Raw genomic sequence first — 19,122 nt, 5'->3', positions numbered from 1 at the left:
AAATTAAAAAGCTCAACAACCCCCTCCAGTGAAGAAAGACAGATGCCTTACTTCCTCTCCTTTCTCCTCCTCCCTCTTCCTCTCCCTTTTACATTTCTCCACCTCTTCCTCACCCTTTCTCTTTCCATAATTTCACCTCCTTCTTTTTCTCTTCCTTCCTTTCCTTTCCCTTCTATCCTATCTCCCATATTCTCCCCCTAACTCACGTCTGGCTCTTCCTCCGTCTTCCTCCCTCCCTCCTTCTCCTCCTCCCAGTGATGAAGGAGGGAGTTTTAGAAAGAGAGAGGATGAGAGGAGGAGGTTGAAGGGGGAGGTGTGGGGGGGGTAGGTCTCTCTATAAGAGCAGCTGTCTGCAGCCTCCACGTAGCCAGAACAACCTGCAGAGACCGAGGGAAGTAAACGTAACCGCTGACCAACATCTACCTGCACCCGAGGGACCCTACAGGCACCCACATCCCCCCCAACACAGGTAGGAACAAATGGCTTGACCCCTGACCTTTGAGATGATTTTGCATAAAAGTCATTTTAGTCCTTAACCTTAAACTCAAGTGGAGATGTTTTTTGTCTTACACAAAAGTCTAATTGATGACACTTTGTCCCGATAGTAAGGGTGTCTTTTAAACTCCTTGGTTGTGTCTTATATTTAAAGTTCAGACTTAAAGAGTCCAATAAATGACTTAAATTTAAGTGTGTTTTGCATATAAGTCGCACAACTAAAGTCAAGCTCGGGACACACTCACGAGAAATAGAAGTTCAAATCCCTTTCACCTCCATAGTTGTGTCTAATTTTGGTATTGTGTCAGATTTAGAGAAGCCCATAAATGACAACAATCCAAAAGTGTTTTGCACATACGTCGTTTAAATAAAGACCTTTTTGATCTTACAAAAAGTCCAATTCTAGACATGCTCTTTGGAAAGTAAGGATATAATATTGAATCCCTTTGTTGCATCTTCTGATGACCAATATAAGAATCCAATTGTAAACTGCATTTCAGTTTAATCAAAATCCCACTTAATAAATTGCAGAAACCAGTAGAAGTTGCACCTTCTGACCTCTCCAGAAAGAGATCTCCTTCCCTCTTTGGTTTCAACATATTTTGGTAATTTTGTTAATTGAGAGTCAATAAATAAATGCAATCCAAAAATGTATTTCTTTTGAATTAAATCCAAATTCCACTTAAACAATTGCACTGAAGGGAAGAAACAGAGCATTTGTTGAGCCACTTCTTACTGTAAGAGTTGCACTTTATTTTCCCATCGGTCTTTGTGTCCTTCACCTGTTTATATTCCACGCCTCCTCTCTATGGCAGCTAGTCTTAAGGCACTTCAAACTTCTGACCTTTGAAACAGAGTCTTTAGCATTTACACAAGAGGCCTAATTGGAGACACCTGGAACCGTTGGAGCTGCTCTTTATCACTCTCTGTCTGCGTCACTCGTCTACGTACCGTAACGCCTGCCATGCGTTTTCCTGTTGCATCTTTTGTCGGGACGCCGTGACCTTCTGACCTTTGATCTCTCGGCGGCGGAGTGCATGTAAAGACCACGTTTAGGAAAAACAGTCGTTATCTATTTGACGTAAAACCTTTTCATGCATGCAGTCCGACACTGACTAATTTGACGTGAATGGGATCGATATTCAGGGACATCTCGTCACATTTCATAGTCTGCAGAGACTCACGCGTTATAAGGGTTACGTCAATGTGAGGAAAGACGTTTAAACCAATCAGGAGACTCCGGCGATGACGTATTTTCAGCCATGCAAGACATTGACGTCAATGCTAAACTGGTGCATTTACGTCAATGGTAGTTGCTTGCGAAACTTTTATATTTGAAAGAAATACAAGAAAATTGGAACCAGAAAAAATCCATCTATCCAATTGTGACTCCAACAATTACAGTAAATTCATTAATTAAAAAACATAAATACTAATAATTATAGCAAAGAGGCTTTTTCACATTGCTGAAATTGTCTTTACAGGCAAGAAAAAGGACCATTTTTGCAGCAGAAATGTAGTTAATTTAGGAGAGTTGTAATACGAAATGAAGAAGTCTCTTTATTGGTTTAATTTTGGACAAATGACATAAAATGTGTCTTTTCTATACCCTGAGAACTCAACCATACTATGCAAGGCCATTTTATATATAAACAAATAGCAAATTTCAACTCAATGCAACTCAAAGTGCTACACAAAAGAACATTTAAAGCATTTCAGTCATTACAAAGCCAAGACAATGCGACTAAAATTAGCTAAAATTGAATAACAGGTAAACTTAAAATACAAGAATAAAAGTAACAGTGCAGTTTAAGACGTGTTGGATTTAATCAAATAATAGCTAATACACCAGCAGTACGCATTCATCCGCTCATCTTTTCCTTTTCCTGTTGAGTGTTATGGCCGTTTGCACCCACATGTGTCGCATTACTGCTAAAACAAACACCACTGTGGTGAAGAGCATTAATGCAACACCTCTCAAGGAGCACATGTGTCCTTTTATTACTTCTATAAGGTTAAATACTGCATGTTAAGTGTGTTATAGAAGCAGGGATCACACAGACTCTGCAGAGATCTAGGTGTATCGCTCCATCTGAGGAATACACACGTGTGTTTTGTCGAGCGGGAAAAGGTCACAAACAGTTCGTCCAGATTACTCATTACTCGTTAAGGCCTGATTTACTGCCACGCTCCGCTCGTTCCAAGAATGAAAGGGGGACCTCTGCGGAAAGCGGCTCTGTGTTTACACCGTGCTTTAAGACTCTGAGTAATGGAAGGTAATCTGGGTGAGTGCACCGTGAGTTATCAGGGTCACATTTTCTCATCTCACTTCATTACAGGATTATTTTTAGGCATTAGCCTGACGATGTCTGAGTCTATATCTTACACATAGCTATGAAGGAAATGCTCTGGCTTTTTTAAACCTAATTATTGTATTTTTTTTACTGGTTTTATTCGTTATTTTTGTGTAGATTTGGTGTTTGATTGCTGTCCTTATTTATTTCATTATTTATTTAGCTCTTTGTTATGGTAGCTGAGAAAGATGTCAAAACATGCTCTTACTAAAAGCAAAAGGTGCTTAAAGGAAACGCTGCAAGAAGCTCAAAACACACCGGAAACCAGGGGACACTAAAAAGTGACTCACACAGCTGGGACCGGAGCGCTTGGTGGCGTTCAGGATTATACATTTGGACAACTGTCTCTGTTGTTGGAAACGTACCTTAAAAATGTGTTTTATTGGCTTATTTTAACAACATGGTCACAAGATTCTTTCAGATATTACTGGGGTCAACAAGCGCTCCAGTCCCAGCTGTGTGCGTCACTGGTGTGTTTTGAGCTTCTTGTAGAGTTTATAATCTTGTCATATAAATGCAGTGAGAAACAAGTACAATATTTGCTTCCAATTCTAGTGGAGTAGAAGTATAAAGTCTTGTCGCTTAATGAAGAAGCCCTGCTTCACAGGAAGTGTTTTATGCAACAGTGATGGCACTTTCTCTTGATTTGAATTGATGAAGAACTGGTAGTCAGAGCGTAGTTAATGAGTACCAGTTAACAATGAATTCCACTTGCAGACCTTCATGGAAAAACAAACTGAGAACAAAGACAAATCCATACAGTAGACGGTATTAACTAACAAAGAGTGCACAAGACATTAGGAGCGCTTTACTGAGCTGCAGCCACGTGTCTCTTCTCCTCAGTAACAGATACTAAGCGGATTTTCTCAACACACTTGAAACCATTTTAAGGCTGGAGGGGGGAAATGTTGGATGATGAGGGCTGCTGGATCACAGGTCACGCAGCATTGTGCAGGTTGTGGTGGCTGCACTGAATCGGCTCTTAATGTGAAGTGGAGTTAATCATGGATATAATGTTCCTCACACAGCGGGGCCCCGTCCACCCCTTTTGTCCCGGGAGGATCCTTTCTCCCCTGTTTGTGTACCTATCAAAGGACTCTTGTTAGCTGCAGTTACATACAGTTGTGGAAGCAGAGATGAGCATCATGAGACCTTTCCTTTGGCTTCCTTGATTTGTTTTGTTATTATCTTGGTAATCTAGGAATTCAAGTGTCTGCATTTGGCACGCAGTTCAAATGTTATCAAGGGATTAAATCTGCATTATCAGAAGTAATCTCCCTTTTGGAGGTGGGTCAGAAGGGGGATGCTGCAGCAGGTGTTATCATCGATTGACAAAAAGAAGGGATAGAAGAAGAGGACAATTATCCAACAACAACAGTAGTAATATGACAAAGCTCAGGAAGCTGCAACAAAACCAAAGTCAGAGTAAACGTAAATTCTTCCAGTTTCTTTGATTGCATAACGCTGAACAAAAGCACAACAGAAAGACAGACAACCTCTTGCAGTGTACCAGAGTGATGAGAACATTGTCCTCATTAAATGAATGCCGTCTTGAAGTCTGAAGTATTTCTCTTGAATTAATCTTCCTCATGTCTTGGTAAATTAAACATTTTAAAGCCTTGAATTAAGCATTTTAGCCATGGCAGTCTTGTTCTTTTGAAACCCAAAAGGCATTTTTAGGCGACCATATTGTACAATTCACTTTAATGAACTGAAAATATTGTGAAAAGAAATTGTTACATTTCTAAGAATATCCATCCAAACGCTGATCCGGGCCTTCGTAGTGACCTGTCAATCACAACATGCCCTACTTTAATATCTATATTACTCTAAAAATGACCTTAATTTACTGAATAAACATCATGCTGTATCGAAGAAGACTTAAAACCAGAGCTTGAGAACATCAAATCATCAGGAAAATGTTGACTGAGTAATAGGCTAATTTTCTCATAGACTTCTATACAATTTGACTTCTTCTTGGCGCCCCCTGCTGGATAACGAAGAAGATCAAACAGCTCTCTCTGCATGTGAAGCTTTACTTCCTGAAGGTGAACTCTTCCACCCTCATCCTTTTTCTGTCTTGGCATAGATGCGGGACCCCTCGAAAACAAGATGGTTCATCTCAAGGGGCGATCCTTAAATCAAGTTTAACTATAGTTAGCATTTTAACCAAATGGTGTGACGCAAGCACCCAGGAAGAGGGACCGTCTTTGGCGGTACTACAACTTTCTAGTCATTCAGGAGATGCCATTGGACCCAAAGTACAGGTTTCCCATTGACTTACTTGGGAAGGAAAGATCTGTAAATCAGGGGGTATTGTCTTTTAAGGTAAATCACCTTCACAGTATCAATCGAATAGCCCGTATTTGAATCAGTTGGATCTCAAAGTTCTGGCAGGGCTTAGGGAAATCACAAAGATAGTAGTGGAGTATTGGTTTTTTCGAGCATCAGGTCATTTTGGCTTCATGCCACTGAGCAACTACCATAGGAATGAACTGGGCTCTGCATCCATCGCTGTATCCCGTTTCCTCCCCTAGCAAACTCCAACCTGCTTTAGGGCTTTCAAACTAATCTTCATCGACCAACGTCAAAGGTCAGAACAGTTTGCAGGTGTCAATATTTTTATTTTTAATGTACAGTGGGGGCCCTCAGGTCATTTGGGAACGAAACCGTACAGTGAACACATAAATCCTGATCTTTGGCTCTACACCACAAAGTATTTACTCGAGTGAAGAGGGATTCATTACTTCTCCTATTTCTATTTTAAACCTGAGTGGAATGCTTTTGTATTATTGTTAGTTGCACCGGTGTTCGATAAAGTAATTTCAGGTAAGTAAGATTGATGATAGATCATAATACAGATGTACAAGCGAGGGAAACACTGAGGTACACATACATCATCACGTGTGATAGAAAAGCGATACAAGTTTACGCCTCATCTGAAAACATAAATAAGAAGATCCATATGAGATACGTTGTTGATGTGACCCCTGTGTAAGTGTGTGTGAGCACACCTCCCTTCCATTAATCGACCTTTAAGTGATTAGGTGCATTGAGAAGGGAAATTGATTTAGCTTATAGCGTGTCTGCCTGTAATGGCTGCAGCATGTAATCTACAGCCTCGGTCTGAGTGACAGCCAACATCTCGTCAAAGCACTAAAGGTTTCTGTTCTGGCTGCAGATCTGTCAAAACGCCCACTCTGCAGACACATCTGTGAGCTACAATGAACTCTGACAAGAGACAAGGAGCAGGAACAAAGGAAATGATCTCTTTCACCCAGAGAAGTGGAAGTGTGGTTGTACTAATAGAGCTTTTTTTTTGTGCTTTCTAACAATAAATGTCATTATTCTGATCATTTATAAGCAACTCACGACCAAAGCGTCCCATCCAGTCCGCAGAATAAGTATGGACTGAGAAAATGTGAGGAGGAAATGAATGGATGTGAAGGTGTGCCTAAAATCCAATGGAATAATCCCATTGGCTTTTAGTCGAGCAAGGGAGAGGCTGATTTCAGGGTCGACTAAAGCATGATCACTGTGAAAGCAAAAATACATTCCAAAAAGTAAAAGGTACATTTGTGAAACTGATTTTTCATGCTACACAATTCAGTTCATGTTTCGCCTTGAAGACTGGAGCACCTTGTAGACGTTACTGCCAATGGTTGAAGTTTTTCCTCATTTTGCATGCATGTAAACCTCACAGAGTAAGAAGTTGTCGGTGGAGGAAGGGGTAGAGAAGTGCCTGAGTACAGAGGTCGAGGTAGTGACAGAAAAACCAGTAGGTAGCAAGAAGTGACACACCATAAATATACAAATGAGATATTTTCAATCAACCCGATTGGTAATATAGATCTACTGTCCTGAAATGTGTCACGTAAATGACCACCCCGTCATTTTTCCGGATAGCTATCATTATTAAAACAAAGAGAGCAATGTATTCTGAGTGGGCCCGAGACAAGCTGTCAATCAAAGTCGCTTTCCTGCCATCAGGCTGCAGGCAGAAGAATTAACAACAACTCATTACCTGTCAAAGGGACTCGTCAACTAACAAAGCCATCGTCACGATCAGCGCTTAATTATACAATGCTTCATTTGCTTTTATTAACATGCAGGTTCCCTCTTCTTTAAGATAGAGTTTTAACAGTTTGGCAAACATCATGTTAGATGCCTCATGCTCTTCATACATGGAAGATCAGTAAAGTTAAACACCATTTGCATTTTGATAAAGACTGAACTACGTTTGTCTTTTAAATTCAAAGTGAGAACATCAACAAACATTAATCAGTTCCTTTTTTTTTGCTGTTCTTGCACAAGAATAACATTAAATCCAAACGCCAGGACGCTATTATACAAAAAGCACTTACAAAGTTTCAAAAGTTACAATAAGACACGACATGAATTGGACAATAAGGTTGTCATTATATTTAAATAACGCAGTAATCTGCAGGACAGACGCTCCTCCGCTCAACCAGCCGTGAATAATCCGGCTTTAAGTCGCTCTTCAGGCTTAGAGTCATTTATTTATTTCATACTTCCTGTTCTTGATGAGAAAATTGCCAATAATGGAGAAAATACAGTAATGGTGGATAGAGTTGATCAGACCAGAACTACATTTGAACATTTCTGTATTTTTACCAGCATTTACACATGGCTGAGTACTCTTTCAAATCATGGTGAATAGACTGTACAGCTCTTTATCAGGTCTTTTCGACCACTCAAAGCTTCACATACGACGAGTCATTCCCCATTCACTTGCTTTAGGGAAGCTAACACTCACACACACTCACACACCGCACTCCCTCCTCTTGAATTAGGAGGTTTAGTCCTTTTTCAAATCGACCAAAGCTTGTTGAACCTACCTTGAGTTACTCATGTGTTGATGTTTCCACTTTATGGCTTTTTGTTAATTATTAGTCTTAATATTAACTGTTGAGGATAGATACTTAGATATCCAGTGGACAGGGTTTTTTAAATATTAAATATATTTTTTCTTCTGGACCATAAGACGTCCATCAGCAGCGCCGCAGTGCAGACATTAATGACTTATTAACTGGGATATTTGTAGTTAATCAGTTAATTAAAAGCAGAGTAATTGAGTTTCAAAGACTCTCTGAGAGGGAAGACCTGGCAGACGTCAACAGAAGACCTCCGCAAAGATCAGTCCATTTTAACAGAGCTTTTCAAGGTACTTTAGAGACAAGAAGATAGAAAAACAGATGAAGACGTCAGTCAGTGGACCTGTGTGAATGTCTGCACGCACTTCATAGGAAATCTGAAAGTGAAAATAATCGTTTTGAGCAGGAAAGACGTAGATAATACTCAACTAGTTCCCTGCAGTCAGCCTCTAGTTCAATATGGACTTCTGCTTAAACCTCCAACGACAGCTGTCTAAAAACATCTCCTATGATACATGTTTATTCACAAAGCTCGCATTTTTATCAAAAAACAAATAAAAATGCCTTGCCTTAAACAAATGCGTCCATGATATTGGATTTCTCCAAATATGCAACATTTTTCAAGAGATTTCGACTGATTGTTGCCACCATTGCCCATCAATTTGCACATTTCTTCCACCTAACTGACACCAAGTCTCTCCTGTAATGGAATTTACATACTTATGCCTTATCATTAAGCAATTACACAACAAAGGTTTGGAAGAAGAAAATGATTTGCCTTCAAAACAAGCATTTTTGTAACGTTAGTAAGATAATCCACACAAATAGAAGTCAATGAATCACGAACATCCAATCCATCCTTACCAAATCTCCTCCAGGTGGATTTTAAAGGTCATGGTTCCGTTTTGTTGATGTTTGTGTCTCATGCATGCGTACTTCTACATTTTCATGTACTGGTTTGATTGCATAAGTGCATCTGAATGCAAAGTGTAGGTTTCAAGGTTTCAGGGTCTTTATTATCATGTGCTCACAGTGTATTTCTGGCTTTGAAAATCCAAGGTCCCGAGCTCCTGCAACAGTGCAACATATTATAAAAGGACATAAGACAAAATAATAATAAAATAGAAATAGAAATAATAATAAAAAAACAACTAAAAAGTAGTGCAAAATGAAATTAGATGAAAATAGTGAATAAAATATAAGCACAATAAGCTAAATTATGCATGGCATGATGAAGGTGATCTAGTATTTGCAGGATTCTGTGTGCATAATGTAGAATAAAATACACAATGGATGGACACGATGGATTACAACAGGATGTAAGAGTTAAGGATGTAAGAGTTAAGATTAAGAACATAGGAACATGCACTATAATGACCCTAACCCTGACTCGACATCTCAGTGTACCTAAAAAGAATAAACAGAGAGACATTGTAAGTACTGCAAAAGATAGCGTTGCAAGCTAGCTAGCTAACAGCGGCTATCGTCACTTCCTGTGAGGGAGGAGCAGCTGTGTGGGATTTGAGACATGGTCAGAATTCAAATGCTGCACAAGTGTTCTCAATGGAAGACATGGTAGTGTGTTAGGGGGGCATCTGAACTGAGACACAGCAGTTGTTTCAATGAAACCAAGCTGGGACAGCGATGTAGAGCTGCTAGCATGACTGTAGGCGTGTGTGAGAGCAGCCTACAGGGGACAGTGTAGTTTTATGCGATAAAAGTAAGCATCTATTCCACTTTAATGTCCTGACCAATAAAGGAAACCCATTTTTAATGCATCTTCTGTCAGCAGGCAACAGAAAAAGAAGTGAAGTCTCTTCCACGCATTAGCCTTAATGACGGCGGCTAATTTTAGAAGCTAAGTTTGCACAGTCAGTGACAGGAGGTTTGAGAACGAGATGCATTTTAGCCAAATAAACAGAACAATCTGTTCCTCTAAATCCACCGCCATCTGCCAACCTCATCCGCCTAAACTGTCCTCCATCTAAAATGGTTGCACTGCTCTTTTGTCCTTCACTGTCGAACCCGTCCTCCTTCCTGACGTAGGCTACACACACACACTCACACACTCGGTTATATTGTTTGCACACGAGGAGACTGATTAATTTTGATTAATTTTGCAGAGCAGACGTTTGGGTAGTTTAACACTGGGATGAACTGTAGTGCAATTACGTTTTATCAGTTTTTAATTACTCTGAATAAATTAACAATTCTTAGGCATTATGAAGAAGCTTTTTATTTAAGGCCAATTAGTTTTACTTTCAGCCGCGCCTGTTAAGCAGATAACGACAACCTACTGTTAAAACATCAGCATATCAGAGTGTGTGTGTGTGTGTGTGTGTGTGTGTGTGTGGGGGGGGGGTTGTATACGAGCATGCATTGTTGTGTGCTTTTGTGGCTGAACTTTGGTTTATTAATGCCGTGGATCTTATGTGGGATGTGGGTCTGTGTGTGTGTGTGTGTGTGTGTGTGTGTGTGTGTGTGTGTGTGTGTGTGTGTGTGTGTGTGTGTGTGTGCGTGTGTGTGGGTTTGTCGGCAGCAAACAATGACTCAGTTTGTAGCCAGAGGCATTAATTGAGGCATCAATTAGAGGAGTTAACGAGTTTGTTTAATGAGATGAGAACTCTGGTTGTGTTTCTGACGTCAGACTGGGATGTTTCTTCCAGAATAAAGACAAACCTTGTTTCTTAATCTCCAAGTCTTTCTCCGGCACTTTCTTTCTATCTTTTGTGCTCTCTATCCTTCGCTCTGCTCCTAAATGTCGCCTCCTGACCCTGTGATGCTCTCATTCTCTCATTGTCCTATTCCCAATGTCAATGGAACAACATTCTATACAGTCTATGGTTAACAGAAGCTGAAGAGATTTTAACGTTTTGTACTACAACATTAATACCTCAGTAAATCTCCCACTGGTGAATTATAAACAGTGGTTGCTAACAAGTGTCTAAATGAGACGACTAAACATCATCACGCCCAACATTAGCCGCCTTTAGCTTAGCGGTGGTGACGTGAAGTCATGTGACCGTGCTGTAGTTCCTTTATAGCCCAACATTAGCCTCCTTTAGCTTAGCGGTGGTGACGTGAAGTCATGTGACCGTGCTGTAGTTCCTTTATAGCCCAACATTAGCCGCCTTTAGCTTAGCGGTGGTGATGTGAAGTCATGTGACCGTGCTGTAGTTCCTTTATAGCCCAACATTAGCCTCCTTTAGCTTAGCGGTGGTGACGTGAAGTCATGTGACCGTGCTGTAGCTCCGTTATAGCCCAACATTAGCCTCCTTTAGCTTAGCGGTGGTGACCTGAAGTCATGTGACCGTGCTGTAGTTCCTTTATAGCCCAACATTAGCCTCCTTTCGCTTAGCGGTGGTGACGTGAAGTCATGTGACCGTGCTGTAGTTCATTTATAGCCCAACATTAGCCGCCTTTAGCTTAGCGGTGGTGACGTGAAGTCATGTGACCGTGCTGTAGTTCCTTTATAGCCCAACATTAGCCTCCTTTCGCTTAGCGGTGGTGACGTGAAGTCATGTGACCGTGCTGTAGCTCCGTTATAGCCCAACATTAGCCTCCTTTAGCTTAGCGGTGGTGACCTGAAGTCATGTGACCGTGCTGTAGTTCCTTTATAGCCCAACATTAGCCTCCTTTCGCTTAGCGGTGGTGACGTGAAGTCATGTGACCGTGCTGTAGTTCCTTTATAGCCCAACATTAGCCTCCTTTCGCTTAGCGGTGGTGACGTGAAGTCATGTGACCGTGCTGTAGTTCCTTTATAGCCCAACATTAGCCTCCTTTCGCTTAGCGGTGGTGACGTGAAGTCATGTGACCGTGCTGTAGTTCCTTTATAGCCCAACATTAGCCACCTTTAGCTTAGCGGTGGTGACGTGAAGTCATGTGACTGTGCTGTAGTTCCTTTATAGCCCAACATTAGCCGCCTTTAGCTTAGCGGTGGTGACGTGAAGTCATGTGACCGTGCTGTAGTTCCGTTATAGCCCAACATTAGCCTCCTTTAGCTTAGCGGTGGTGACCTGAAGTCATGTGACCGTGCTGTAGTTCCTTTATAGCCCAACATTAGCCGCCTTTAGCTTAGCGGTGGTGACGTGAAGTCATGTGACCGTGCTGTAGTTCCTTTATAGCCCAACATTAACCGCCTTTAGCTTAGCGGTGGTGACGTAAAGTCATGTGACCGTGCTGTAGTTCCTTTATAGCCCAACATTAGCTGCCTTTAGTTTAGCGGTGGTGTTGTCGACAATAATCCAAAATCCAATGGAAAAATCCCATTGGATCCATGGGGATGCTAACTAAAAACCGCTGCAACATGAAACTGTTGAACTTATTGTGTGTGTTTGTTGTGTCCTGTGTTGTGCAGCGGACCATGAAGACGTTGATGGCTCTGCTGCTGCTGTGTGTGTGTGATCCTGCACACAGCGACTGCCAGACAGACTGCCTGTCCTGCAGCCACATCCTGCCCAAACATCTGCCCTTCAACACGCTGGTGAGGACACACACACACACACACACACCCACACACACACACACACACACACACACACACACACACACACACACACACACACACACACACACACACACACGCACAATGCTAAAACATTTACGTATTTGAAACTTTTTGTCAAAACATTTTTAGAAAATATTCATCATTTGGGAAAAACATGGCAGGTTTCAAAGCCCAAAGAATATACAGTACAAAGAACCTACATCCTGTTTCTCATTCAATGTTTAACCATTGTGAAACCATAACCATGTAGGCCTATATGCTGAGCGTTTTATACCATATATAGGAGTACAAACGTTTCTTTAACAGCACTTTTCAACCTGTTTTTGTGGTAACATTTGGATTAGAATAGACAAATAGTAACCGTGCAAAAAGATAGACTTAGAGGAAATGACACAAATTGGAAAGTAGAATAAAAAAGAAAGATTAATGGAAAACATTTGAAGCTACCACCTCGAAGGAATAAGAGCAAAATAAATTAGGTCAGCAAATCATCCGTCCAGAAAACAGATTACCTCCTCACACAGAACTCGCATTACCCAGAAATTCTTCTCTTAACTCCGCACCTTACCTTCCTGTTTCCATCCCCTCCTGACTCAACACATTACCCTTTTGCATTTCAGATTTTAATTTGTTGTGGCTAATTAATTCCTGGGGATAGTTGTGTGTTCTTACTCTCAGTGCTTTTGCCTGCTGGCTGTTTCTGGATGATGACATTTCTGCATTTAAGAGCACATAGCCCCTGATTTAAAAAAAAGACCTTTGTAAGACGTTTTCTTCGGGCATCTTTTCACACGCTTTCAATTACTGCGCCTTTTCATCTTCTATCCCTCTCTTCTTCTGACAGTTTTTCTCCTTTCTCTTTATCTCCATCTCATGTTTCTTGTAAGTCAATAACACGCCAGAGCATCCATGATTAGTCTTCTTCATGGAAACAGTAAATTAAACGCAATGCAGTCTCCTTCTGTCATATTGAGTTTAGTGTTATAGGAGTAAAGACTTAATGATCCTCCACTCAAACCACCGGAGCAAATCAGATACATTGAGTAACGACGCAGTGTGTTCAATTCAGGGAAACATGTTTTGCTTTTATCTTGATCGTATCTTGTAACTTGTTGGCAGCCAAATTCTTTAATTAAAAGTGCTTTTCTTATCTGCTAAAGCATAGGGTACACGGGACCAGGCTTAACCAAAGAAAAGGAGATAACTCAATGCATTTATTAAAAACATCTCAGGCGCTGTGATTCTATTTGCAACATGATTGCTTACTTAAAAGTATTGAGTTTGTCTCTGTAATCTATTCATTTTCTATGTTATCAATAAATATTATCCTCTACTGCACTGTCGGTCATTCCTTCACAGCTTTCTTGACCCCCTGACGTCTTCCACCAAGGTCAAGAAAAGTGTTATTTGGAAAGATGTGGTCCCTTATTGACTATTTTTTAACAGCCCATAACTAATAGAGCGGTGCAGGAACGAGTCCTAAAACCCAGAAGTGAGTTAGCATTTTACTCCTTCTGGTTCCCTCTCAGAGTCAGTGGGATTTCTCCGTAGGATATTGGAAAACAGTTTGAAATAAGGTCTGTAGGTGAGACAAATTTAAGAGATGGATCACGTTTTGTTCTACGACATTAAATACAGCAGCAGTAAACACTCCTGCTTAGTTTGTTTGCCCCTGTTCTGTTTGAAGTACTTCTAGTTAAACTCAGTGTGGCTTAAAGGAAAAGCTTTGTTAAAATATGCAAGCGCACAAAAGTCAGTGGAAACGATCTTAAGCTCCCTGCTGTACTCCTCTTTAGTTTGTTTATAGCATAACAATAGCATTTTGCTTCTGGTGATTAGATTTATGATTCGTAAATTATAAAAGTAGGGTAGACATGTGGAGATTATCCGGCTGAACAAAACGTGCATTTATCAAACAGGTTGGTTTTCCACAGACCTTATTTTTTTTACAATATTCCAAAATCCTACAAAAATAGGTCATCCCTACGCCACTCTATTCCTCCTTTGCATTTCACTAAACTTGTTTTTAGTGGGTGGAGTATTCCTCATTTCACTCATTCAGAATGACATTAAGTTGTTTCATACTAACAGCAGCAGGTATCATATAAGTTGGCCTAGTACGCTAACATTTGCTAATAAGTCCAAGATGATGGAAATGCCAATAGTTGTGTATGTACAGTAAATGGACAAAATGTAAAGTATTGGACAAAAACATGTCAGAGGACCACACCAAATGGAACCAAATTTGTCTTGCTTACTTGGAAATCATATCTTCACTTGTTCTCCAAATTCGGTTGCAATATTAAAAAGCGTTTATGAGATATTCATATATTATTGATGCATTTGAGCAAACTTTAAAGGCCAGCTATAGTGCAGCAAAACTGTTCACACAATCAAAAACCTGAAAATGTGATTTTTTCTGGTTCGGTCCAGGGATGTTTGGTCGTAGTAAACACTGATCGATCTCAGAAGCTTCCTGTTTCCAGTCCTGAAAATGAAGACGTTCTCTTGTCTCTTGTCTCTGTCAGGTTTGTCTCGCTGAGTGCGAAGCCAACGTCTCCCCGGCTTTCTCCTGGGACTTCTGTCGTAAAGTCCTGTCCTCGCCTATTTCCTCCCTCACCGGTATCGTACGGAAAAGGTCTCAGGAGGAGGTGGAGGCCCTGTTTCCTGAGGAGGATGAACAGGAGGAGCAGGTGGCTGGAGATCTGTTGCTGCCCTTTGCATTGCAGAGTTACGATCACGTGACGAGGGCGCTCGGGATGGACGATAGGGATCTGGGGGGCAATGGCGGTCCTCTGAACACAGCCTTAAATTCCCAGAGTCCCCTGTCTCTTGAGGACGAGTATGACGAGGAAGCAGGACAGGAAGGAGGAGCTGCTGGAGGACAAGGCGACGTCGGGCTGAGCGTCTCCAAGAGGTTTGGAGGGTTCGTCAAAGGAAGACACGGCTACAGGAAGCTGATGTCTCCGGGGAGATCGTACCAGAAGAGGTACGGCGGCTTCATCGGCATTCGGAAGTCAGCGCGCAAGTGGAACAACCAAAAACGTTTCAGCGAGTTCCTGAAGCAGTATCTGGGGATGAGCTCTAAGGCCACCGAGTACAACAGCCTGTCAGAGGACCTGACCGAACAGAACGAGGTTTAACCCCTTCACGCCACTGACATTTAACTACTCCCTGATGTCTTTGCAATGTATCCTCATACAACGGTTTGTATGTTTATACAAAAAGGTGTTCCTTATTATTTGTGCGTTCTCCTACGAACGTCCAGCTGATCATTTCCGCTCATTACAGGTTTTTCAGAGGAAGCTTGGTTTGGTTTAGGCCTCAAACGTTCTGGGTTACGTTTATACAAAAAGTCAAGGATTGGAATAAAAAGCTATCACGGAAAATGTAAGACTAAAGAAAGTCACAATCAATGTTTGTGTCACATGGGTCACAAACATCTGTGTTGTGGGTGAAAGTCTTGTGTTCACCCAATGATTATTAAACTATTTAACTATTTCCCAATGCCTTTGCCACCTATCCTCATGCAACGGAAAAGTAATTCCTCATTGTTTAGTGCGTTTTCCTACAAATGTCCAGCAACACGTGTCAATTTACGTTTGTAAAGTATTTTTCAAATAAGGAAACAACTCGGTTTTGTTTAGGCTACAACGTTTCTTGGTTAGGTCAACGTAACTACAGGTTTTGCGTCACGTGAAAAATAAGTCGTCATTTCAATTCAATATAATTAAAGCAATTGGTAATATTAAAGTACGGAAGTTACGAGACAAATAAATCAACCCGGTGTCACATGGGAGACAAACATCTGTCTTCTGGGTTGCTCTTTAAACCTTCTGGTTCATAATATCCATTATCCAAATATCGGTCTCTGAGAGAAAGTTTTGACCTCCATACCCACCCATAATTCTTCTGTCTTTATACTTCCAGGTTCACACTTATGTGGAATAGATTCAATTGGTTTAATGGGATATACACTAATTACTTAAAGGTAGAGCTGCGTATGAGAACAGCTGATTATTTTCCTTTACTCCACCAACATGTAACAGGTGTCACCAAAGTAACCGCCAGTAATTTACCAAAAACCGTAAAGCACTAAGACTCCCATTGGAGGCCTCGTAAAAGACAAACTGATTACCCCTCTCTGTTTTCAATCCTCATCGTTTTGGAAACAATTTGACTTTTATTATCAAACCTACGCTCACAAGAAAAGGTTTAACTGGTAGACATTTGGGAATTGACCTACTGGTATTGCCCCTAGATGAACCAGTTAAATAACCATGTTTCATTTGATTAATTACCCAAGCACTTTTCCACTTAATTTGAGAATTCCTCCCACAGTGGATGCTCTAAAATAAAGGTTTGATTTTATCTTCACACCCTACAAGCCAAAGGTTTTAATATGTTCCATCCTTTTTTTAAAACACAATTTAGGTAATTTAGGTATAAGATACAAGGTACAAGTTTTCTCTTAATTAAGTTATTAATTTATGCTTCTTTACTCTCCCGGTGAGGCGTACTTTACAAAGCTTGATGTGGTTGTAATAAAATACAACATTTTCGGTTTTAATATTCAATAATTGGAACAAATCTAAGACCATCTCCTGACAGTTTCATGTCCCTCAATCATTTTTAACTGAATATTTTCTGCCTCAAAGAGTGCTCTGCAGTTGAACATCAATAAGACAACAATGATATTTAATAGTTGGACCATTTAACTCCCATCAAATGCTTTCCCCACTAATTCAAAGACACGCAGCACTTGAGTTAACAGCTTAAAGATCAAAAGTGAAGTGGCGTGTCTCCGGATGTTAATATCAGTTGTTTATTTTTCTGATTACCTGTTTTATAAAGTTTATTTCCCAAGTTCATTACTGTGCTGGGTCATCTGTACAAACTACCAAATCTTCTTACATCTTTACTATGCTACCAGCTTACGGCGAAATGCAGTCTCTTTTAAAGGACACTATCGTTTCATGTTTTGGCCTTTTGGTTGGGGTAATGTTGGCAGTAATGTAAAGTATAGTGTACGTGATGTGTGGTAAATAACAGAAAACATGCAGCAAGAAGTCACTGATTTATCACTGTGCCAAAACACACCTGAGACATGTGTCACTGAGACAGGTTTAATAAAAAACATGGAGGTGAATTTATACTCAGCACTTGGTATTTCTGCAGTTTCTGTGTGCTAAACCGATGTGAAGTACAAGTGAGCATCGTCGTTGTGTCCAGATGCCAGTGTGTACAAACTTTATATTATTTTTCTTCAAACTGTAATGGTGTGAGATGTTGCCCACTATGAGAACTTGTAAATAGCATTTAAAAAATGTCAATAAAATAGTTTACTATTTCCTTCGTGGCTTGTTATGCAGCAACTGATTATGTGTCTTGAGGTGTTTTATTCATATGTTTTGGGGTTTGTATGAGGGGCCCTTTTACGCTTATTGGGGGTTTTCCCTTTCCTGTAGTGTGTTTTATGGGTTTTTGTGCATGAAAACACATTTAGAAGTAGGATGGAGGTTGAATAGCAAGGTATATCTGCACTGAAGAGCAAGAAAATACACATCTTTCACAAAGGTAACACCATAATGTGCTCATATTAACATCATAAATGCTTCTAAAAAGCAACTGTAATTATATATAAACCTATAAACACCTTGCCCTCATTACAATGTCAAAAAGTGACAATTAGCATCATCCTTTCAATTTAATTACACAATAAAAACACTTAATACTATATAATTATCATAGCGAATTATACATTTAATAAAATACTCGAATACAATTTATAAACTGAATTATATCAAATAAATCAGATACTTAAAATACGGTGACCAAAAATAGAGACAATGATACTACTAGTGACAATGCATGCATAAATATGAACACATAAAATTAAAATAAAAACTAGTAGATAAATCTAGTCCCGATGATAACATGGAGATGCTCAGAGAATTAACATTTAACACTTCAAAGGAATCCACCTGCGCTCCAGCGGGCTTCTGGCGCCTCTTAGTGGTCCTCCTGTGCCCAGCTGCACATTTCATACTGCCTACCAAAGGTCAGAGGTTTTTAAAGCCCTGTGAGAGCCCCCCTCACCCACGCTTAGTTTACTCGCTTAGTTTCGTTCAATTGCTAGATGCCTATATAATCATGTTTTGTTATTTGATCTCAACAGGCATCATTTTATTAATACATTAAATACATCAAAAGGTCGGTCCTATTTAGGCCTTTAATTATTTCTATCTCTGGTAGAGAAGGAACAACTTTAAAACTCCCCCAAATTACTTTTTGAGGCCAATCATGCACATTAAGGCTATTCTTTGTGATTTTGACTACTAATAACATCACTAATGTAATATGTTATCTTTCATTTACTGTTCCTCCCCTGAAATAGCAAGTATACCCCCCTCAGGAGGCGCACCTCACGCTTTGAACAATCTGCTAAAGGCTTTGCTATAAATAACCTTTCCAACCTCAAGTACGTAAAAGTAAGCAACAGTATACCAACCTGCAATACTCTGTTAAAAGCAAAAGTCATGCTTTCGAAAAGTCACTGATCAATTGTGTCATTTCAGAACAGTGTTAAATCATTGATGGTGCACTGCAACAGTTAGCACCGTTCATCACAGTAAGAGGACATCTTCTGTGTGAAGTCTGCATGAAAAGAAAAAGACTCAAAAACTTGAGTTAATGTGGGTTTACATAATGTTGCAAAGAGGTATTAAGAGTTTAGATTGAGGACAAAATGGTTATACCTCAATTAAAACAATAGTTAATGAACTTTACTCTCTGTCACCGACTCTAAGCTACAGCATAAGAGGCTACGTTATTTCTAGCTTACCCAGATGCATGAGCTGAATTTATAGTC

At 40.2% G+C, this 19,122-nt stretch overlaps 1 protein-coding gene across 1 annotated transcript; it reads left to right on the top strand.

The window, feature by feature from the left end:
- The first annotated feature begins 374 nt into the window (after positions 1-374).
- On the top strand, positions 375-17,562 carry LOC134862836 (prepronociceptin-like). Its single transcript, XM_063880932.1, has 3 exons — positions 375-469; positions 12,102-12,227; positions 14,780-17,562. The coding sequence occupies exons 2-3, from the start codon at positions 12,108-12,110 to the stop codon at positions 15,392-15,394; spliced, it is 735 nt and encodes a 244-aa protein (XP_063737002.1). The 5' UTR covers positions 375-469; positions 12,102-12,107; the 3' UTR covers positions 15,395-17,562.
- Positions 17,563-19,122: the final 1,560 nt, after the last annotated feature.

The sequence above is a fragment of the Eleginops maclovinus genome, chromosome 4 (genome assembly GCF_036324505.1).
Source record: "Eleginops maclovinus isolate JMC-PN-2008 ecotype Puerto Natales chromosome 4, JC_Emac_rtc_rv5, whole genome shotgun sequence".
In the NCBI taxonomy this organism is placed as follows: domain Eukaryota; kingdom Metazoa; phylum Chordata; class Actinopteri; order Perciformes; family Eleginopidae; genus Eleginops; species Eleginops maclovinus.
This window is presented reverse-complemented; position numbering and strand designations above follow the sequence as displayed.